General features: G+C 39.7%; 1 protein-coding gene across 1 annotated transcript in view; it reads left to right on the plus strand.

Moving 5' to 3' along the window:
* Positions 1-25,030, plus strand: part of eif4e2 (eukaryotic translation initiation factor 4E family member 2) — a 54,012-nt gene that overhangs the window by 25,529 nt on the left and 3,453 nt on the right. Inside the window, exons 5-6 of the mRNA XM_073041267.1 lie at positions 165-317; positions 12,979-13,115. Of these exons, the coding sequence (XP_072897368.1) occupies positions 165-317; positions 12,979-13,115 (290 nt within the window). The remainder of the gene's footprint in view (positions 1-164; positions 318-12,978; positions 13,116-25,030) is intronic.

A 25,030-nucleotide genomic window follows, 5' to 3' on the forward strand; every position in this document is an offset into this window, starting at 1 on the left:
TTCGGGCTATGGAAGTATTGATCAAGGAGTGATGGGAGAGCTGGTTTTTGACTGTTAAAGCTACAAAGTAGTCATGCCATCCAGTCACTTACTTTGTAGGTGAGCGGTTTAAGTAAATGGATGTTATTTTATTAAGTGTAACATTTTCATTTTTGTCTTTCTAGGATGAAGCAAATAAGAATGGTGGAAAATGGATTATCCGTTTGCGAAAAGGACTAGCATCACGTTGCTGGGAAAATCTGATTTTGGCAATGCTGGGAGAACAGTTCATGGTTGGAGAGGAGATATGTGGAGCTGTTGTTTCAGTTCGATTTCAGGTATTGCTCTTCTGAAGAAAATTGTTTGCCAATTTTGATTTTGAGGTATGACATGATGTCGCTGTCAATAGCAGTTATGTTTTATAAAACAAAACAGCGATTTAAATTAGACATTTTGCTTGAAATTGTGCATTTTGGGTGAACTCAAATTGTGATTGATTAATTCATAGTACTATGCTGGAACAGGAAGAATGTAAGAACTAAAAGTCAATGTGCATTAAGATTCCACCCAGCACAATTCCTGCCACTGCCTGTAAGGAGTTTGTATGTTCTCCCTGTGACTGCATGAGTTTCCTCTGGGTGCTCCGGTTTCCTCCCACAGTCCAAAGATGTACCAGTTGGTGGGTTAATTGGTCATTGCAAATTGTCCTGTGATTAGGCTAGGGTTAAATTGGGGGTTGCTGGGCAGCACAGCTTGAAGGGCTAGAGGGCATACTGTGCGCTCGATCTCAATAAATAAATTAAAAATATAGATTGAACAATTCAGGTACATATGTTAATAGAACAGTTCTTTTATTTGTACATATTTCAGAAGTAAAACCTGCTTAACTAGTTAACGCTCATCCAAAAATGAAACAAAGTATATTAAAATGTTTTTTTTAGAAACTACATGTTCTTATGACAAGAGTTTCTGTGATCTGACTTAAAGACAAGATGTTGGCTGGGAGAGTTGAGCAACTGGCCAGTGCCTGTTTGTTGTGGTGTGTTTTGTATTTGAAGTCCATGGAGTGAGTTGCATTAACATCATTTGCAATATCCAGTCAGCACTGATTGTCCTTTTCAGCATTTGTTGTGCTCATTTGCAGATTCTAATTTCTATCACTGAGTTGCAGCTCATAATTCATAAAATGGAGATGTCCTGTACATGCAATATTTGTTGAAGTTCTTAACATTGTTGGAAAGTTCATTAACTGGCAATATTATGTTCAGATTTTGTAGTCTGTGTCCATGTTAAAAAGGATCTTTTATCTCTGAAGCTGATGCGGCAGCTTTCAGGAGGATGAGCTCACGAAAAACATCCATCCCAATATGGGCTACCTAACCAAGTGTTTAAGATCTGTGCTGATCAACTGGCTGGAGTGTTCACTGAGATCTTTAACCTCATGCTTCAGCAGTCTGAGTTACCCTTTTTTTTTCCAAGCAGGCTTCAGTTATACTGGTGCCTAAGAAGAATGTGTTAACTTGCCTCAATGACTATCATGAAGTAGTACTTACATCCACAGTAGTTAAATATTTTGAAAGGTTCGTGATGAATCATATCACGTCTTGCCTAAGAAGCAACTTGGATCCACTCCTATTTGCTTAACAACAGGTCGACAGCAGATGCCTTCTCATTGGCTCTTCACTAAACCCTGGAACATCTGGACAGCAAAGATGTATATTTCAAGATGCTCACTATTGACAACAGCTCGGCATTCAGTATCATTATACCCTTAAAAGTAATTGAGAAGCTTCAAGACATTGGCCTCAGTACCCCCTTGTGCAGTTGAATCCTCGATTTCTTACCTTGCAGACCCCTATCAGCTTGGATTGGCAACAATATCTTCTCCACGATTTCCATCAGCAAAGGAGCACCACAAGGCTGTGTGATTAGCCTCCTGCACTACTCGCTTTACACTTATGACTATGTGGGTAAGCACAGCTCCAATCCCATATGCAAGTTTGCTGATGACACCACTGTCATAGCCCAAATTGAAGGTGATAATGAATCAAGATATAAGAGTGAGATTGAAAATCTGGCTTTGTGGTGCCATAACAACAGCTTCTTACTCAATGTCTGCAAGACCAAGAAGCTGATCATTGACTTCAGGAGGGGGAACCTAGTGGTCCATGAGCCAGTCCTCAGTGGAGGATTGGAGATGGAGAGGGTCAATAACTTTAAATTCCTCATTATTATTATTTCAGAGGACTGGTGCAATTACGAAGGAAGCACAGCAGCGCCTCTACTTAGGAGTTCGCAAAGATTTGGCATGACATCTCAAATATCAACAAACTTCTATAGATGTGTAGTGAAGAGTATATTGACTGTCTGCATCACAGCCTGGTGTGGAAACAGTAATGCCTTTGAACAGAAAATCCTACAAAAAGTCATGAAAAAGTCCATCATGGGTAAAGCCCTCCTGACCATTGAGCACATCTACATGAAGCTTTGTTGCAGGAGAGCAGCATCCATCATCAGGTACCCCCCCCCAGCATCAGGAAGACTATACAGGGGCTCACATCAGGTTCAGGAGTGGTTATTACCGCTCAACCACCAGGCTCTTGAACCAAATGGGATAACTTCACTCAACTTCACTTGCCCCATCATTGAAATGTTCCCACAACCTATGAACTCACTTTCAAGGACTCTTCATCTCATGTTCTCAATGCATGTTGCTTATTCATATATAATTATTATTTATTTTTGTATTTGCGCAGTTTGTTGGTTTTGCACACTGAAGGTCCAAGTTGGTGCGGTCCTTCATTGATTATATTATGGTTATTATTCTTGTATGATTTATTGAGTATGCCCACAAGAAAATGAATCTCAGGGTTGTATAGGGTGACATATACACATTGATTATAAATTCACTTTGAACTTTGAATTCAGACTTAGAATGACTCCAGCAATCTCACTCATATCTATCATGTTTTTCATGCTTCCAATTGTCAAGCCATGGAGATACATTACACAGCAATCAATAAGTTATCCTGTTCTCTTATGCAAGTAGGTGACACAAAACTATCACCAACAACAGAGTAATGGTGACATTTTCCTGTGCAAGAATGGAATGGTGTGGAGAAGATGGTATTGGTCTTTACTAGACTGCAGGCACAGAATCGGTAATCATAGAAAGATAACTTCCTGTCTTGCATAATCCTCAAAACTCATCACTCACATCCCACTTTACATCGGTGGCACAGCAATGTAAACTGTGAGCAGTTTCAAATTCTTGGGAGTGCACGTCTCACACAACCTTTCATGGTCCCAGAACACATCATACTCAATGAAGAAAGCTCATCAATGCCTCCACTTTCTGAGGAGCCTGAAGACAGTTGCACCATGTACATCTATACTTGGGTCCTTCTACAGATGCACATTAGATATAATCTTAACAAGCTGCAACACTGCACTGTATGGAAGCTACACTACCGCGGACAGCTGGTCTCTATAACTGTTATTCAAAGCTGCCCAACGCATCACTGGCACCAGCCTACCTGCCATCAAGGATGTATATATAGAGAGGTGCTGGAAGAGAGCCAGTAACATCATGAAGGATCCCACACACCCTGCTCATGGACTGTTTGTCCCACTCCCATCAGGGAGGAGGCTATGTAGTGTCCTCCAGACTTAGAAACAGTTACTTTCCCCAAGCAGTAAAGCTAACCAACACCTCCACCCATGAACTCACTCCTCCACACCCCCCAATCACCACTACTTTATTATTTCTGACTGTCACCTTATGTATAGGCACTCCTATGCCTAGCATCACTATATGGCCATACAATCAATCTATGTATACAAGCTATCTTATTTATTGTGTGTTTAAAAAAAAAAATTATTATTGTGTACCTTATCTAACTTTTTTTTGTGTTGCATCGGATCTGGAATAACAATTATTTTGTTTTCATTTACATGTAATGGCAAAGACATTAAACAATCTTGAACTTTAAAACCCAGTTTACCCTCATCACAAAATTATTTTTGGCTTGTAAGTATCCTTTAATTGCCATCTTTCTCACCATAATCACAACCGCCTACAATTCGCCACTGACACCAATCACCACGATAGATATGATAGATCACCATGATAGATCGTCACTGACACCGATCGACAGATGATGCAATAGCCACTGCTCTACATACCGTCCTCACACATCTGGAGAAGAAGGATGCTTACATGAGAATGCTGTTCTTGGACTACAGTTCAGCCTCAACACTATAGTTCCATCCAGGCTCGACAAGAAGCTCAGAGACCTCAGCCTTGTGCAGCTGAATCCTGGACTTCCTGTTAGATTGCCAGCAGGTTGTAAGAGTGGGCTCCCTCACCTCCAACCCTCAATACAGGAGCCTCTCAGGGCTGTGTACTGAGTCCCCTCCTTTACTCCCAGAACACCCATGACTGTATCGCCACCCACAGCTCCAAACTGCTAATTAAATTTGATGACGACACCACATTGATTGGCTGTATCTCAAACAATAATGAGGTGGCCTACAGGGAAGAAATCATCTCTCTGACAGTGGTGTCAAGAAAACAACCTCTCCCTCAATATCACAAACAAAGGAGCTGGTTGTGGATTACAGGACAAATGGAGATGGGCTAACCCCTATTGACATCAATGGATCTGGGGTTGGAAGGGTGAACAGCTTCAAGTTCCTCAGCATCCACATCACTGAGGACCTCATGTGGTCTGTACACACCAGCTGTGTGGTGAAAAAGGCACAACAGCGCCTCTCTCACCTTAGATGGTTGAGGAAGTTTGGTATGGGCCCCTAGATCCTAAGAACTTCCTACAGGGGCACAATTGAGAACATCCTGACTGGCTGCATCACTGCCTAGTATGGGAACTGTACCTTCCTTAATCGCAGGACTCTGCAGAGAGTGGTGCGGACAGCCCAGCGCATCTGTAGTTGTGAACTTCCAATGATTCAGGACATTTACAAGGACAGTTGTGTAAAGAGGGCCCAAAGGATCATTGGGGACCCGAGTCACCCCAACCACAATCTGTTCTAGCTGCTATCATCTGGGAAATGATACCGCATCATAAAAGCCAGGACCAACAGGCTCTGGGACAAATTCTTCCAACAGACTATCAAACTGATGAACTCACGCTGACTTGAGTGTACTCTGTATTACATTAACTGTTCTATTTATTATAAATTATTATAAATTACTATGATTACACACTTAGATGGAGACGTAACATAAAGATTTTTATTCCTCATATGTGAAGGATGTAAGAAATAAATTCAATTCAATGTAAGATCTTCCTTCTGCTCTGGCCCTGGCTCTGGACGAGGAGAAGAATTTAAGATACTGTATTGCTCGATCAGCTTCTTGCAATCACCAGTTGTTGTCAGCACATGGAGTCATAGAAAAGTACAGCATAGAAACAGGCCCTTCAGCCTATCTAGTTCATGCTGAACTCTTGAAATTGCCTACTCCCATCGACCTACATGGAGCCCATAGCCCTCCATACCCTTACCATCCATGTACTTAATCAAACGTCTCTTAAATGTTGAATTTAAGCTCACTGGCAGCTTAAATACCACACCCTCATGACCCTCTGAGTAAAGAAGTTTCTCCTCATGTTCCCCTTAAACTTTTAACCTGTCATCCTTAACCCATGACCTCTTTTTGCAGTCCCACCTAACAGTAGAAAAAAGCCTGCTTGCATTTACCCTATCAAATCCCCTTTCAATCTTCTACTTTCCAAGGAATAAAGTCCTAACCTATTCAATCTTTCCATACAACGCATGTCCTACAGACACAGCCACATTCTTGTAAATTTTCTCTGTATTCTTTTCAACCTTATTTACATCTTTCTTGTAGGTAGATGATCAAAACTGCAAACAATACTGCAAATTAGGCCACACCAATGCCTTTTATAACATCCAATCTCTTGTACTCAGTACTTTGATTTATGAAGGCTAACGTGCCAAAAGCTTTCTTTACGACCCTGGGATGTTACCTTCAATGAATTGTAGACCTGTTTTCCCAGATCCCTTTGTTCTAATGTACTTCTCAGTGCCTGACATTCACTGTGTAAGACCTACCCTAGTTGGTCCTACTGACTTGCAATACCTCACACGTGTCTGCATTAAATTCGATCTGCCATTTTTCAGCCCATTTTTCCAGCTGGTCCAGATTCTGTTGCAAGCCATGATAGTCTTCCTTGCTGTCCACTGCACCCACAATCTTGGCGTCATCTGTAAATTTGTTGATCCAGTTAACGTCATTATCATCTAGATCATTGATATAGATGCTAAACAACAATGGACCCAGTACCAATTCCTGCAATATTGCACTAGTCACAAGCCTCCAGTCAGAAAGGTAGCCATCTATTACCACACACTGGTATTTTCCACAAAGCCAATGTCTAATCCAATTTACTTACCTCATCTTGAATGCCAAGCAACTGAAACTTCTTGACCAAACTCGCATGTGCAGCCTTGTCAAATGCCTTGCTAAAGTTGATGTTGACAACATCCAGCCTTGCCTTCATCAACTTTCCTGGTAACTTCCTCAAAAACTCTAAGTTTGGTTAGACACAACTCAACATGCACAAAGTCATACTGACTATCTTTAATCAGTCCATGTCTATCCAAGTACTCAAACCTGGTCCTTACCAATAATTTTCCCACAACTGATGTCAGGCTCAATGGCCTATAATTTTCTGGTTTATTTTTAAAGCCTTTCTTAAACAGTGGAACAGCATTGGCTTATCCTCAGGTACCTCGCCTGTTGCTAAGGATGATTTAAATACCTCTGAAGGTCCAAGGGAACAACTTGTCAGGCCCTGGGCATTTATCCACCCTAACTTGCTTCAAGACAGCAAACACCTCCTCTGTAATCTGTATAGAGTACATGAAGCTGATGTTGCTTTGCTTCACTTTTACAGATGGTCAGCAGAGGGCAGGTTTGAGTCACTCTTTGCATACTAACTTGCTGTACCAGATGTGATTGATGTGTAACCAGGGCAAGGGCAAAAGGTGCATTACGAGCTAGCTTCTTAGAGTACTAGTTTGCACCTAGCTTCTGTTCTTGAGAGTTTGTGGTTTTGCAGCAGAAGGCTGATTTATGTGTTCATTAAGATGCAGGTATCTCAGGATGAAGGTAGGATAGTGGATGTTGAGTATTTGGACTTTAGTAAGGCACTTTGAGAAGTTCCTGCATGACAGACTAATCTGGAAGGTTAGGTAGCATGGGATTTGGGGGGAGCTGATGAGGTGGAATCCTGCAAAAGGACTCCCAAGTCCCTTTGCACCTCGGAATTTTGAATTTTCTCTTCATTTAGAAAATAGTCTACACCTTTTATTCCTTTTACCAGAGTGCATGACCATATGTTTCCCTACAATTTATTCCATCTGACACTTCTTTGCCCATTTTCCAAAACTTCTGCAGACTCCCTTCTTCCTCAGTACTACATGCCCATCCACCTATTTTTATCATCTGCAAACTTGGACACAAAGCCATCAATTCTGTCATCCAATTTGACAAAAACATGAAAACGTGTGTCTCAGTATTAATCCCTGTGGAACAAATACCACTGGTCACTGGCAGCCCCCATTATTCCCACCCTTTGCCTCCTGCCTGTTAGCCAATCTTCTATCCATGCTAGTATCCCTCCTTTAATACCAAGGGTTCTTATCTTGTTAAGCAGCCTAGCACTCTGTGAAAAGGCCTTCTGAAAATCCAAGTAAACAGCATCCACTGATTCTTCTTTCTCTAACTGCCTGTTATTTCCTTAAAGAATTACAACAGATTTGTCAGGCAAGATTTTCCCTTAATGAAACCATACTGAGTTTGGCCTACTTTATCACGTACTTCCAAATACTCCGAAACCTCATTCTTAATAATGGACTTCTCAACCTCTGCCTTTCCAATTTCCTGTTGAAATTTATACCCCACATCTTGGCTATTGTTGAAGATCTGCATATAACTCCCATCGGGGTCTTTTTACACTTGAGGTTTCTTAATATGGATTTTATATATTCCAATCCTATCCAGCATTTTCCTAACCACTTCAGTCAGGCTAACTGGTCTATAATTTTCTTTCTTCTGCCTCCCTCCTTTCTGAAAGAGTAGAGTGACATTTGCAATTTCCTAGTCCTCCTGAACCATGGGCAGCTACCCTGCTTGTGTCCTCTTCCAATCAACTTTGGCCAGCTCCTCTTGTTTCTGTAATTCGCTTTACTCCACTGAAAAATAGATACATATGACTATCTTCTCCCTCTCAAACTGCAGGGTAAATTCTGTCATATTATGATAACTGTTTCCCAAGGTCGCTTTTACCTTAAGCTCCCTAAACAAATCTGGTTCATTACACAACATCAAATCCAGATTTGCCTTCCCCTCGTGGGCTGCTCTAAAATGCCATATTAAAGGCATTGTTCAAATTCCCTCTGTTGGGACCCTGCACCAACTAATTTTCCCAATCTAAATGCATATTGAAATCTATTGTAACATTGCGCTTATTACTTGCCTTTTCTATTTCCCATTGGAAATGTAAATCCCACATCTTGGCTACTTTTTGTAGGCCTGTGTATAATTCCCATCAGTTTCTTAACTCTACCCACAAGAATTCTAAATGCTGTGATCTTATGTCACCTCTTTCTACGGATTTGATTTCTTTCCCCCAACAGAGCCTCCCCACCCCCCTGCCTACCTGTGTGTCCTATCGGTATAATGCGTACACTTGGATGTTGAGCTCCCACTATGACCTTCTTTCAGAACATCTCAGTGATGCCTACAACGTCATGCTTGCCAATCCTAACTGTGCTACAAGATCATCCACCTTATTCCTTACAGTGTATGTATTCAAATATAACACCTTCAATCCTGTATTCATCATCCTTTTCAATTTTGCCGTCATGTTACACTTCACTTAATCCCACTCTTTGCAATTTTGCCCTATCATCTGCCTGTTCTTCCTCACAATCTCAATACACAATGCATTCTATACCAATTGCTCCATCCTCAGCCATATCACTCTGGTTCCTATTAAATTAGTTTAAACCCTTCCCAACAGCTGTAGCGAACTTGCCTGCAAGGATATTGGTTCCTCTTGGGTTCCAGTGTAACTCATGTTTTTCTGTACAGGTCATACCTTCCAGTGAAGAGATCCCAAAGGTCCAGAAATCTGAAACCCAGCCCTCTGCACCACTTCCTTAGCCACTCATTCACTTGTACCGTTGTCCTGTTCCTGACCTGACTAACATGTGGCACTGGGAATAATCCAGAGATTGCTACCTTGGAGGTCCTGTTCTTCAACTCCCGATACTCACTGTGCAGAACCTCTTCTCCCTTTCTACTTGTGTCATTGGCTGCTCACCTTCCCTTTTAAGAATCTTCTGCAGCCACTCTGAGACATCCTGGACCTTAGTACCTGGGAGGCAACACACCGTCCTGGCTTAGTGAGTACCTGGAATAAGCCATCATAGGAACTGATCAATGTGGGTACGATTGCAATATTTAATAAGCACTTTGATAGGTACACCGAGGAAAGGGCTTGGAGGGTTAAAGGCCAAATGCAAACAACTGGGGCTAGCAGGGAGGATGCTGTGTTTAGTAGGGACCTGTTAGGCCATAGTTGAATGGAAATTATTGGGGGAAAAGCTTCCAAAGGGACAAGATTAATCTGTACTTGGAAAGGTGAAGATTACTCAAGGATGGTGAATATCATGTCTTATTGTGTCTGAAGACACAATTCTGCAAATTAAGGTAATTCTGTTTAACCTACATAGACTTCAGAAAGGCTATTGGCAAAGATTGATCTTAAAGGTGAAAAAGCCTTTTGGGATCCTGGGTACTTTAGCATAATTGGTTTCATCACAGCCAGGGTGTGATTCAGGATTGTTTGTTTTTGGTAGCATGTGACCAGAGATGCAGCAGGATTGGAGGTGGGACCATTACTGTTTGCTGTATACATTAATCTGAAAATCACTGTAAGAGGAATGACCTTTGGCCTACTTGCAAATGGCACAAAAATTGGTGATATTGAGATTGGTGTGGAAGATTAGTCTGATGACAGAACAATATTGATGAATAACTAAAATGAGAAGAGCAACAACAAATAAAATTTCATCTAGAAAAAAATTGAAATGATAATGTTTGGGAGGAGTAATAGAGCCATGGTGAAGCTGAAGTCAATGAGTGTCAACGGAAAACACCCAAGTGACTGAATTCATACATGGCAAAAAATAAGGTTGGTTTTGGTACTTGAAGGCCAACTATTCCATTCATGAAGTGTCCTTGGGGTAATATGCTAGCACTTTAATATGTTAGCATCTTGAGCTGCTGTATCAATGACCTTCCTGGATACTTGAAGGTCGTGCTATATTAATTTCCACACCTTCAAAAGGGCATTTGGAAATGGTCAATAAATACTTATTGACCACCCAGATCTCAAAAAAATAAATGCATTTTTTGAAAACTTCATCTCTGACCTGTGTGTAGACTCCATCCCATATAGTATTAGAAACTAAAGTCTGTCTTAAAATAGTAAGTGGCAGAAGTTTCCTGGTGTTTCAGTGCTATAAAAGATTCCTGCCAAGAAGTTCATACTGCTGCCATTATGGCATTGGTATTATCTAGCACTTTCATGCCATGAATGTTCCTTAGTACTTATCGACTTGTGTCTCATTGTTGCTGGATGCAAACATGGACTGTTTCCTTTGTGATATATAGAACTGATGGTCTATAGTAAAGAGTTCAGGAGAGCCAGAAACAGTCAACAGCCATAACATGCATGCATTTTACAGTGTTGTCTGTGGCCCAAAGACTGAAGACCCACTCATCAGATGTCAAGTACAGAAAAAGGCTCAAAATTTGCAATGCCTCCAAAGCCTGTGGGTCAGAGTACTTTGAAAGTTTCAACTCTAACTCTTACCTCTAATGTGAATGCCCTTGATTCCACCCAAAGCACACTGCTGCTGTGTTGGCACTAAACAAACTGGCAAGTGTTTGAAAAGGAAATCCAGTAGTTGGCAAACAAGGTCTCTAGAACAAACAAAATCTCTGCTGAAGTACTAAGACATGGCGGGGAAGCATTTCTGGGACAAACTCATGTCCTCTTTGGGGGGACTGGGGGGCATGTTAGTAGATCTCAGCTCCTGTAATTGTCACCAACTTTAAAAATCGAATCACATTAATTGTGAAGGAGTCTTTCTGCTGTCTGCCATGGGGGAATCATGGCAAGAATTCTCCTTGGCCACCGATCTCCCTTAGATGATGAGCTTCTTCCAGAGTTGCAGTGTGGATTTTGACCATCAGAAGGCAGAATGGACATTTTGGCTTCTTATTGTTACATGAAGATACAGTGAAAAGCTTGTCTTGCATATTGTTCATGCAGATCAAATCATTACACAGTGCATTGAGGTAGAACAAGATAAAACAATAGCAATGCAGAATAAAGTGTAAAAGATAGAGAAAGTGCAGTGCAGGTAAACAATAAATTGCAAGATCATAATGAGGTATATTGTGAGTCCATTTTATCATACAAGAATCTTCTAACAGCAGGATAGAAGTTATCCTCGACTTTGGTGGTATGTGCTTTCAGGCAGCATGATGGGAGAGGGGAGAACAGAGAATATCCCAGGTGGGTGGGATCTTTGATTTATGCTAGCTGCGTTACTGAAGCAGCAAATCTTATAGACAGGGGACAGCTGGTTTCCGTGATGTGCTGAGCTGTATCCACAACTCTGCAGTTTCTTGTGTAATGTGTAGAGCAGTTGCCATACTGAACCATTATGCATCCAGACAGAATGTTTAATTTGGTGCATCAGTAAAACTTGGGAAGGGTCAATAGGGATATGCCAAACATGATATTCATTATGCAACAAATGAAAACCAAAAGGTGATGTAGTAAACTATATCAACTGCTATACGAGGGGATAGTTAACCTTCCAATAGCTTTTGTCTCCAGCACCTTAGGAAGAATAGTGCTCAAATCTGGCTCTCCACAAAATGAAGTTTTCACCATTTTCCTTTTGCTCCATGATTTTTACTGATGCATACACTACAGTATCAGTCATGGTGCAGAGTGGGGTTGAACAAAATCATGTCAGACTAATTCTCTTCAGTCTTCCTTGCTATAAGGCTTAACCCCCCCACCGCACCTTCCCTTGCCACCCCCACCACTTATTTCCAGCAAAAATCCTGCAGTAGTGAAATTGATGTAGAAGGCATGTGGGAATATTTAATATTTTGAAGCAATTTTGTTTGTGATGAAACAGTCTTAGGCATCAAGTCAATGGTATGCAGACTGCAATATGAATGTGCACATTTGGAAACAGAACTTAAAAACACTGTTTATTCTTTTACAGTAGTGTGCAAAAGAGTTGGACTTCAGACTAAGCATTTGGAAGACAAAGATCCTTTCTGCACAACACAACTATCTCTCCCTTGCGACCTCCCCCATCACACCATGGTCATTTTCCATATCAAAGGAGCCACCTTACAGCTGGAATAAAACAGTCCAGTGGTGGAATTTATCAGTCCGCCACTCAGCACTGCCTTTGGCCATGAAAGCATTTAAAGATCAAGGCCTTAAACTGGCACTCTGGTCACAGTCTACAGAATGTGAGTGGTTGTATGGATCAAAGATGCAGTTAACTACAGTGCACATCCGCATCCTATAAACTCAATCAAATCCAGCAGCAGGATATACATACCAACATTAGTATCCACTTAAGGTGACCATTTCCAGCTTGGAGACTCTTATACTTGACCCAACTTCCATGGGGAAACATCATTGTCTCCAAGTCACATATTCTTCACATTCTTGTATCTACTGGTCTGTTTGTAGTTTTCTATTTATTTTTTTTTGAAAAAAAAACTTTAGTACTATATAGAAGTGCATAGCTGCTGGTTTGATTGCATATAGTTTGCATGCAGCAAAACACAGTAGTCAATGAATGCGTTACAAGAACTCACTCAGAATTCTCTTTCATTATTAGGAAGATATTATCTCAATATGGAATAAAACTGCAAGTGATCAAGCTACAACAGCACGCATACGGGACACATTGCGACGTGTTCTAAATTTACCACCCAATACCATAATGGAATACAAGACTCACACTGACAGTATCAAGTGAGTATGACCTATTAGCAGAATTCCTTGATAAATATGCTTACTGGCCATTGTCTTCAATATTTTTAATTTAACATTGCACAAAAATGCACAAGTTGGTTCATGTGCAGGTGTGTGAAAGCAAATAACAAAAAGAAATTCTTTGTTATGCATTTCCATCAGTGAAATCATGGGCACTGAGACGAGATGACAGACACTTGTTGATGTGTTCATTCTCCCAATGTTCACCCTGTTCCTTCAATGAAACTAATGAATTTATTTCATTTTCTTGTGTTGTAATCCATTTCAAATTACTAGCCTTAAGGGTCTGACGTTCACTTCATTTGTGTTGTTTTGAATGTAGTTTTTAATCAGTCATGAGTTGTTTTATAAGTAACCTACAAATGTATAACATATGGTTAAATAATTGAATAGAAACCTTGTGTATTTTCAAGATAGTTTAGATATTCTCAGTGTAGCTCCTGCAAGTACTAGCACAGAATGTATTCATGTCAGAAGAAACTTCAGCCAAACTAGAAAGACAGGCATGTGAGTATTGTAGTCCTATTAAGCTTCATGGTAGCCAGTAGCCATTGTTATGGGGAAGAAAAACCTGCATCAGACTTGGTACTAAATCCTCTTACTCCAGAATTTATGGAAATATTTGTGGAGTAATTAGAGAATGTTGTCAATAAAGAATGTCTTTCTCCAATTGGGCTGAGGCATACAATTGTTTCAGTTCAGTAAAATAAAGTAATTTTACTGTCTGGCTTTTGAGTGATGAAGGATTATGTTGCAGGTGCTAACTCAAATGGACATGATCCATTTTCTCACACCTTCCCAATAATCTTAGCCTTCATACTCTGTTGGAATAAACCGGAAACTGAACAAAATTGAAGGGATGGTTAATAGTAGTCAGTATAAATACAGAAATTCTAAGTGTTGCTGGAGATCACTGAAAGCTGACAACATGACAGATAAGAAAAAAAAGCATGACATAAGTAGCTGAACCCTTGTGACTTAAAACATTTGTCACTTGTGAGAAACATATCTAAAGGGTTGAATCAACATTTCTTAGTTGCAAATGTTTGTGTAAGTACTTCATTCGATGTTAAGTGATTTTGGATGATGTGAGTTTATTACACCTGCTATATAAATTGCAGGTCTTTCATTCTTCCTTTATCTGCTCAGTGAGCCAATAGATGTTACAGTCTTCAAACTATTGTAAAGGAATGTAGCTTTGCTAAGTTATTTTTGTTTATGTTCAGCTAATTAATCCCATGAATAGAGAGATAGGAGACTGCAGATGCTGGAATCTGGAGTAACACAAAATACTGGAGGAACTCAACAGGTCAGGCAGTATTAATCCTGTTAATAGTTCATTTTCTTTTTAAAATCTTATTTTTGTCCTAAGGGTTTCTCAGTTGCTCAATTAGATTATATAATGTATCTCAGTTTAAATATACTGACTTGAATAGCTAAAACTTTTCAAATAGTTGAAAAATCACAACTCACCTCACATTTATTTTAGCAGACTTTCCAGCTGTAGCTTCAACGAAACTTCTCCCACATCATCAGCAGAGTGTTTTGCAGTGTACGACTTACTGAATGTATAGGCCATCATGTCGCAGAGCTAGAATGAGCACAGCCTATATACGTTGAGAAACTAACAGCCAGCTAAGCCTTGCCACTGCTTTAGTTAGCTGTCAAAAACATTGAATATTTAAATGTCTGACATTTGGAATCTTTCAAGAACAACAAATGTTTTTAAAAGTTAAGCACTTAAATCTCCATTATTAGAGGTTATTTCAAATTGGCTTAGAACATGATTGACTTTTTTTTTTACATACAGTAATTCAGCCTAATGACAAAGTTCAACAAACATCAATGCTATAAGTGTCAAAACCTGCTGGATGTTAATGTTCTGTTACTGGGGTTCATGAGGAGTCCAGCAAAGAGATGTAATCAGCAAAACCTCAGTGTAAGGCCATCATCCAATTATTTGTGTATTCATGCAAATACAATTCCCAAATTCCTAAAAAAAAAGTATGAAAAAATGCCTGCTAGTATTTCTCATGGAAATCTAGGCCTTTGTGTTCTATAGGACTAGGTTTGAAGTTTAGGGCATCTTTAAATCCATGTTTGAGTGGTTTAAAAAGAAGTTGTTTCCCATTTTAGTAGAGATTAATTCCCTTTTATGAACTAATTGCATGCCTTGCTTGGAATAGATTTGTTTCTCATTGGGCTTAAAACATTCTGGGTCTGATTTCAGAGTTGCAAATAGCAATACAGAGGTAACATGTATGGGAATGCTTCACATAACAATTTTGCCAACAACTGATATTAATTCTGTACTTTGCTGTTCATAAGATGTAGGTTATAATTTGCTTTAAGGTATTGTGCAACTTTTAATAAATCTAAGGAATAAATTTTGCATTTTGCTGTATGGAAGATTTTGTGATGTCACTGCTTTCCAACATTTTAAATGTTGCCATTTTTTTGTTCTGCAGTGTTCTGTTGCTTTGCTGTGAGAATCATATCAAGTATCATATATAATACTCGATATGATCTTCACAGCAAAGCAATAGGACTTTTATCTAACAGCAAGAGAAAACTGAACTGCTAAACTGGGAGATGGTTTCTTGGGTCTACTGTTACTTAGGAAGTACAGGATCAGATGACTCAGTCTTGAGAGAATAGGTGTCATTCATTTTCAAGTGGGATAATCAACTCATGGTATGTGGAATGAAGTATAATGAAAAAAACACAAAATATGCATGTTTAGAAATTTAATGGCATATAAATCTTTAGAATTTTTTAAAATAAAGTTGCAATTTGGATCTTTTTTGCAAAAAACGTCAGTTTCTTTTTATACTTATTTAACTCAACGTACTCTTTTCAAAGTAATCAGAACTAAGGGTATAATACAAGTATTTTAATAGCTGTAAGTGATGATTAAAAACAAGTGAGCTGTAATTTGTTTAAATACTTATTTAGTAATGAAACAGCACCATTATTATTCACAATGGTGATGTTGACATCATGAAAGTAGTTTAATTTTCTTGAATGTTTAATTATGGTACTTCATCTTCATGCTCTAGTGACTAAGTGCATGTAAATCGAGTGCAGCTGATAGTATTTCACTTAAAATCAGCTGTAAGCTGATTCTGAACATAGTCTGATAGTTGTCAGAATAATTAACTCTTCGGATATGTCATTTAACCTCTGTTTGATAGAGGATGAGTGTATAAACTCCAGCTTTTGCTGTAAACAATCTATATTCCTATCATTAAACAAAGTTCTAAACTTATCAGCAATCAAAACAAAAAAGACCTGGTGTTCCAAATCTGAAGAAAAAAGCACCACTATATCTGGAAGTACTTGGTTCTGATGAAAGGTCGTGGACCTGAAATGTTAACTGCTGCCTGACCTACTGAATGTTTGCATTATTTAGTGTTTGTGTTTGCATATTTATTTGAATGCATTCATTGTTGCCAAAAAGAAGACAGAAATTGTATTCCATATTTCAAACTTCCTTGAAAGTATGACAGAGCTTTATGATGTTCAAGTTCCCACCTGACTGAGCCTGAATGCCCGCGAAGCTCTCCTTTTAAACAATCGTTGCTGACCAGTGAGAAAGCTCATTGCTCTGCTCTACTCCCACCGCTGATTGGCTTCCTGGAATCAGATCAGAGAGAAGTGTAAATCACCTCATATTTAAGGTTTGCCATAAATACACAAACCTGGAATACCATTAGGGCCAATTATGAGTTGCATTGGAACAACAACACACCCATTTGCCAAATACTTAGTTGGGGTGTTAAATCCATTGCAGAGTGGCATTGCATCAAATGTGGCAAATGGTAGAAGCTTTGGGGAAAAGATTAAAGACCTTTGAATTAATCCACAAATGTGCATGGTGATCTTTGATGTAGTTAGCTTATTCACCAGTGCGCCAATAGACCAGGGAATGATGTGCTTGAGAAGAGGCAATGAATAAAAAATGCTTCATGGAAAGGAAAGACATCATTGAATTTAGACCAGATCTTGGAGTTGATTCTGTTTTGTGCGTCTTGCATAGTTTTTTAGTTTGGTGAAAATTTCCACAAACAAAAGGATGGAATGGCCTTGGGACCTCCTGTACCTCCTGTACTTTGCAATTTGTTCATGGACAGTCTTGAAACAAAAGCCACACACAAAATGCTGGTGGAACACAGCAGGTCAGGCAGCATCTATAGGGAGAAGTGCTGTCGATGTTTCGGACCAAGACCCTTCATCAGGACTTGACATTTTGTGTGTGTTGTTTGAATTTCCAGCATCTGCAGATTTCCTCGTGTTTGCTCTTGAAACAAAAGCCTTGGCTACGACAACTAAAATGCCAGATTTATGTCTGCACTATGTGGATGACACATTTATCCTATGGAAACATTGGCCAGGAATATTAGAGGCATTTTAACACATTTAAACAATCAGAACAAGGCCATACAGTTTACCATGGAGGTAGAAAGTGAAGATACTTTGCCATTTTTAGATGTTATGGTAAAATGGATGGTAGACAAGCTGGAGTTGAGTGTTGATAGGAAGAAGACTCACACAGACCAGTACCTGAATTTCCAGTCAAATTATCCAAAGAAGACAAGGCTTGGCATTGTTCGATGCATGGCACTAAGAGCAAATATCTTGTGCACAACTAGAGCTGCAAAGGAGGAAGAGTGCAAGAAGATCAAAGAAGCATTCAAGAAAAATGGCTACCCTATGCACATAATTGAGAAAAGAATGGAGTACAACAAAGACAACCTCCAGACTCCAGATAGGATGGTAATTGTGCCACACAGTGGCAACTTAACTGAAAAGCAAAGACAAATTTGCCAAAATATGGTGTCTAGTTAATAGGAAAAAAGTGAGGACACAATTAGAAGAAGGCTAAGCCAAGTAGCACCTAGGAGACCTAAAGAACTGCGTCAGGGAGGTATATACTCCATACCTCTATCACCATGTCAAAAAGAATATATTGATGAGACTGGAAGGCCGTTGAAGACCAGGATAGCAGAACATCAGAGTGCCTTTAAAAACTTGAGAGCAGAACAAAGTGGGTTCACTGAACACTGTCTGTCATGTTCATGTAGACCATGGTTTGATGAGGCCAAGATCTTTGGCAAGAAAGAGAATGCCTGTGCCTACAAGAGAAAGATTAGGGAATCACTAGAGATGGAGCATATGGGGGACCCAAATGTAGGCTCTAAGAATGTAGAAATAGCTCCAGGTTGGGACCACACATTCCTAAAGAGGGGTTGGCCTAAAAAATTGACCAATCGGAACAAAGTCAATTCAAGCTAACCAATCAGCTATAGGCAATCCTGATCTAGCCAATCAGGATAGAACATTAAGCCCCCACCCATGCACTGCTCACTTGAGAGGGTATATAAGGAGGTGTCTCCAAGGGGACTTGCCATTTAATTAACTTGTCCCTGAGGAAGACAGTTGATTTTTACCATTGAAACATTGGAATTAGTATCTGTAAGTATATGACTGTTAAGGCCAAAGGATAGAATGGATAGATTTTATACAACTTCGACATAACATCCCATCTCTTGTACTCAATCACAAACAAGAGAAAATCCACAGATGCTGGAAGAAGGGTCTTGGGCTGAAACTTCGACTGTTTACTCTTTTCCATAGATACTGCCTGACCTGCTGAATTCTCCAGCATTTTTGACCTGCACTCAGTACTTTGATTTATGAAGGCCAAGCTTTCTTTATGACCTATGATGGAACTTTCAATGAATTATGGACCCGTACTCCCAGATCCCTTTGTTCTACCACACTCCTGTGCGCTACCATTCTCTATGTAAGACCTACCTTGGTTGGTCTAACTGAAGTGCAACACTTTGCACTTGTCTGTATTAAATTCCATCTGCCATTTTTCTTGCTGATCCAGATCTCTCTGCAAGCCACGATGGCCTTTCTCATTGTCCACTACACCCCCAGTCTTGGTGTCATCTGCAAATTTGCTGATCCAGTTAGCCACATTGACATCCAACTTGTTTTTATAGATGACTAACAACAGCCATCCTCTGGCTTCTCCCACAAAGCCAATGTCTAATCCAGTTTACCACCTCATCTTGAATGCCAAGCAACTGAACCTTCTTGACCAGTCTCCCATGCAGGACCTTGTCAGGTGCCTTGCTAAAGTTTATGTAGACAACATGCACTGCCTTGTCTTCATCCACTTTCCTGGTAACTTCCTCAAAAGACTCTATGATTTGTTAGACATGACTTGCCACATATGAGGCCATGCTGACTATTCTTAATCAGTTCCTGTCTATCCAAATACCTATATCTAGTCCCTTAGAATACCTTCCAATAATTTTCCCACTACTGTTATCAGACTCACTATGCCTATAATTTCCTGGTTTATGTTTAAAGCATTTCTTAAACAGCGGAACATTGGCTGTACTCCAATCCTCTAATACCTCTCTTGTTGTTAAGGATTATTTAAATAACTCTGCAGGTGCCTCAGCAATTTCTGCACTTGCCTCCCATAAGGTCTGAGTGAACACCTTGTCAGGCCCTGGGGATTTATCCACCTTGATTTGCCCCTGGACGGTAAATACTACTTCTGTAATCTGTGTAGGGGCCATGGAAGTTGGTGCTGCTTTCCTCACTTCTATATGCTCTGTGTCTGTCCCTGAGTAACTACAGATGCAAAACAATTATTTAAGATTTCCTTCCATTTCTTTTGGCTCCACACATAAAATTGCCATTTTGATCTTCCAGGGGACCAACTTTGTTCCTTGCAATGCAATCCTTTTGCTCTTAATATATCTGTAGAATCTCTTGGGATTTTCCTTCACTTTGTCTGTTAGGGCAACTTCATGCATTCTTTCAGCCCTCCTGATTTCTTTCTGTGTTCACTTGCAATACTTATACTCCACAAGCACCTCATTTGTTCCTCCCTGTCTATACCTGCTATGTACCTCCACTTTTTCATTACAAAGCGCTCAATATTTTCTGAAAGCCAAGGTTCTCTACACTTTACCTTTTATTCTGTCAGGCACATACAAGTTTTTTGCTCTCAAAATTCCACTTTTTGAAGGCCTCCCACTTACCATGTGCATCTTTGCCAGAAAACAGCCTGTCCGAATCCACCCATTACTATATCATTTCTGATACCATCAAAATTGGCCTTTTTCCAATTTAGAATCCTGAACACATTTGACAACTCTACCCCATCTAGTCTCAGGGTGGAAATGGCTAATAAGAGAGGCCATAATTAAGATGTTTGGAGGAAAGAATGGGGTGATGTCAGAGGTAGTTTTTTTTTCACGGAGTGGTGGGTGCAGTGCAAAGGAGTGATGATTAGAGGTAGATACATTAGGTACATTTAAAAGATTCAGTCATATGGATGAAAGAAAAATGGAAAGCTATGTGGAAAGGAAGGGTTAGATTGATGTCAGAGTATGTTAAAAAGAAGACTGAAGGGCCTGTACTGTGATTTTTTTTTGCATACAACGTTTCACTCTTAAAATATTAGGGTCTAATCTTCAATTTGTTCTTTCGCAGCAGTGATTTATTCTTAGTGACCAAAAAAATATAGTGATCTTTCTGAGACTGGATTTGCTTTGTGATTTGATTTACAAACCAACAAATTACATACAGGTAGTCCCCGAGTTACGAAAGTTCGACTTACAGACAACTCATACTTACGAACCGAGGAAGGAAAATGCCATCCGCCATTTTAAGTCAGATCACGACGCCATCCGCCATTTTAAGTCAGATCATGACACCGTCCGCCATTTTAAATTGTTGCCATTGACACTGTTGAGTGTTTAACTTTGTATTTGGCTTAAACTTTTCTTAGTAAGATTCACCCTGACCCCACCCCCCCGTTCCGGTCGGCTGGTGGCGCAGTGAGATCAGCGCCGGGGTTCCCAACTTCGATCCAGTGACAGACCACTCCCGTGCCGGGTTGATGTCAATCCAGTGACTCCCGTACCATCTGTGCCAGGTTGATATCGAGCTTGCAACTTGACCTCAAAAATAAGAACACTGCCACCTCCAGTTTAAATTTCCACGCAGAATATTGTGGAGGATCAAATACCCAAACCCAGCACAGCCCCCACTTGTCCCATTTAACCTGTCTCAGTGCGGTGGTCCTTAGGACCCAGCGGACCTTGGGAGCCGGCGGAGCTTGGGACCCACCACCTGCAGTGTTCCTGTTCCATTGACGGGAGGCGATCACGATTGAAAATAAAGTGGAAATAATAAAGCATTTGGAAAGAGGTGAAACGCCATCGGTCATTGGAAAAGCGTTAGGCTACAGGCAGTCAATGATCTGAACAATTTTAAAGGATAACGGATAAAGTGAGAATAATGGAGCATGTGAAAGGCTCTGACCCAATGAAAGCTACAATTATTTCTAAGCAACGCAGTGGTTTAATTATTGGAATACATACGTTTCTTAAGTATTATATATACCGTAGATTCCGGATTTTAAGCCGCTACTTTTTTCCCACATTTTGAACAGCTTTGAACTTTGCGGCCTTTAATCTGGAGCAGCTAATACATGATTTTTTTCATGCCGCCTCGTAAACATTTTGCCTCATAACAGTAGACCAATAAAATTGATGAGTAGTTCACAGAGGTCCAATGAAATTGTACGATAAATCAAGCGCACTTTCACAATTAAATTATTGTAAATCAGTCATTTGTACTCACCCTCATCAACATGGAAAACACTCGAAGCATTGTGCTGCCTTATGGCAGTTATTTAGTTTATAATATTTTCGCTTAGTAATTCATTTTCTAGTTAAAGTTAGAAGAGTTTTAACTATATTTGTTTTCTGTACTACATCGCGGGATGCTATGACGTCACACCCGGTTTCGCGGTGTCTTGTGGGAAAAATGCCGTTTGCGATAAACGGAAAGGAGGGGGTCGAGCGGCGGAGCGGCATTAGACCCGAGCGAAACGCTGCTTTTAAGTTAAAGGCGATCAATAACTTTTCCTGGTAGGCTGCAGTATATATATATTTTTACCAGTCGTTAGGAGATATTGGAATGTTGTTCAGTAAAGAAGTATACGCAACGTATATTTAAAAGTAGCCGCGTTACGGGCACGGTTCGAAAAAAAGCATTTGCAATATGTATTTGTTTTTGTTACCATATGGATTTAATTAAAAGTTAAAAAATCCTCACGTGTAATATCTTTCTGTGTAAATATCTCATATTACAACGTGGGACACCTGCGGCCGAAAATCCGGTGCGGCCTTTACAATTAAAAAATTTATTTTATTTCTAAAATTAGAGCCAGCGGCTTTTAATCAGGTGTGCTCTGTAGTCCGGAATCTATGGTACATAGAAGGGTAAAATATATACTATATACTAAGCCAAACATTTGACGAACTGACGCTAAATAATACCGATGTACTCATTCCGACTTACATACAAATCCAACTTAAAGACGGACTCAGGAACGTAACTTGTACGTAACCCGCGGACTGCCTGTAATTACTGCCATGTGTTGGTGATTTGCTGCAGATGCAGGCTGCTTTTTGCTTAATATATTTTGGTCTGGTTGAAATTTACTTTTGATACTGATCCATGTAAGCTCAGGTTTGTAAATCTTAAGATTCTGAAATTAAAAGGTCACAGAATCATAGGAAATTTATAACACAGTATGAAGCCAGTGGCATACAAAAGTTTGGGCACCCCTGGTCAAAATTTCTGTTACTGTGAATAGCTAATTGAGTAAAAGATGACCTGATTTCCAAAAGGCATAAAGTTAAAGATGACACATTTCTTTAATATTTTAAGCAAGATTACTTTTTTATTTCCTCATTTTACAGTTTCAAAATAATAAAAAAGGAAAAGGGCCCAAAGCAAAAGTTTGGGCACCCTGCATGGTCGGTACTAAGTAACACCCCCTTTGGCAAGTATCACAGCTTGTAAACGTGTTCTGTAGCAAGCTAAGAGTCTTTCAATTCTTGTTTGGGGGATTTTCGCCCATTCTTCCTTGCAAAAGGCTTCTAGTTCTGTGAGATTCTTGGGCCGTCTTGCATGCACTGCTCTTTCGAGGTCTATCCACAGACTTTCGATGATGTTCAGCTCGGGGGACTGTGAGGGCCATGGCAAAACCTTCAGCTTGCGCCTCTTGAGGTAGTCCATTGAGGATTTTGAGGTGTGTTTAGGATCATTATACTGTTGTAGAAGCCATTCTCTTTTCAGCTACAGCTTTTTTACAGCTGGTGTGATGTTTGCTTCCAGAATTTGCTGGTATTGAATTGAATTCATTCTTCCCTCAACCAGTGAAATGTTCCCTGTGCCACTGGCTGCAGCACAAGCCCAAAGCATGATTGATCCACCCCCGTGCTTAACAGTTGGAGAGGTGTTCTTTTCATGAAATTCTGCACCCTTTTTTCTCCAAACATACCTTTGCTCATTGTGGCCAAAAGTTCTATTTTAACTTCATCAGTCCACAGGACTTGTTTCCTAAATGCATCAGGCTTGTTTAGATGTTCCTTTGCAAACTTCTGAAGCTGAATTTTGTGGTGAGGACTCAGGAAAGGTTTTCTTCTGTTGACTCTTCCATGAAGGTCATATTTGTGCAGGTATCGCTGCCCACTCCAGAGTCTGCTAAATCTTCCTGAAGGTCTTTTGCAGTCAAACAGGGATTTTGATTTGCCTTTCTAGCAATCCTACGAGCAGTTCTCTTGGAAAATTTTCTTGGTCTTCCAGACCTCAATTTGACCTCCACCTGTTAATTCCTGTTAACTGCCATTTCTTAATTACTTTACGAGCTGAGGAAATGGCTACCTGAAAACACTTTGCTATCTTCTTATAGCCTTCTCCTGCTTTGTGGGCATCATTTATTTTAATTTTCACAGTGCTAGGCAGCTGCTCAGAGGACCCATGGCTGCTGACTTCTACTTACTTAACTATTCACAGTAACAGAAATTTTGACCAGGGGTGCCCAAACTTTTGCATGCCACAGTATGTAATGAGATTACAACAGAAGCATAAGAATTTCCTTTGGAGATATTACAGTGCGAAACTTAAAATGCTATTTATATTTGTGTTGCTTTCCTAACACTTGCAGTTTTGTTTGTACATTAAGATAAACAGCAATTTGTAAATCAGCTAAATCCTCAATTATACTTTAATCTCAGAATAAAATCAAAAGGATAGAGAGATTTTGATGATTGACCTTATATTAATGTTGTGGACACTAATCATATTATGGAAACCTTAAATGACATGGGATAATATTGTAGCTCCAAGCTTTGTTTCCCTGCGGCACCAACATTTGCTTAACTGTCATGGCTAGTTTACCTGGTTGTGATCCTGGCCAGACAAGTAACACCTGAGGAAAAATATAAGACTAAGGCATGCAGAAATTTTCTTAGTAAACAAAAGGGCTTCAGTTGTTGGAAACTTACATGAGTGCAGATTGCAAAATGTCTTTTATACAGTTCTGTTAGTAACTAACAATTAGTACTTTTGGGTTCAGTTGAAGTTTTCAGTGATTCATCAGCACTTCATTATATTATTGTAGAGTATCCCTTTTAAAAATGTGAGACAGGCTACTAAACTTTTTATTCTGCATGTTGAGAGGTGCAATTTGCAGAATTTTTGAAAAGGTAACCTTTAGAAAATGACATTGAGAAAGTGGACAAGTTAAATTATTTTGTTTGTTGTGAAATTTCTTAACAATCTTTGTTTTCTAGAATTCTGTTTTAGAGCTCGTGATTGCCAATGCATTCTATTTACCATAGGGATATGTTTCAAGTTCTTGATTATGCAAAATTAAATCCTTTAAGATTTTTAGCTCCTGTTCATGTTTACTATATCCCCATTTGTGAACATTAAGATCAAGTGTTCTTGGGCATTCAGAAACATTTGATTTAGATATTTTATTCTGAGAATATTTTTATAGTCAA

This window comes from Hemitrygon akajei, chromosome 3, assembly GCF_048418815.1.
Source record: "Hemitrygon akajei chromosome 3, sHemAka1.3, whole genome shotgun sequence".
In the NCBI taxonomy this organism is placed as follows: Eukaryota; Metazoa; Chordata; class Chondrichthyes; order Myliobatiformes; family Dasyatidae; genus Hemitrygon; species Hemitrygon akajei.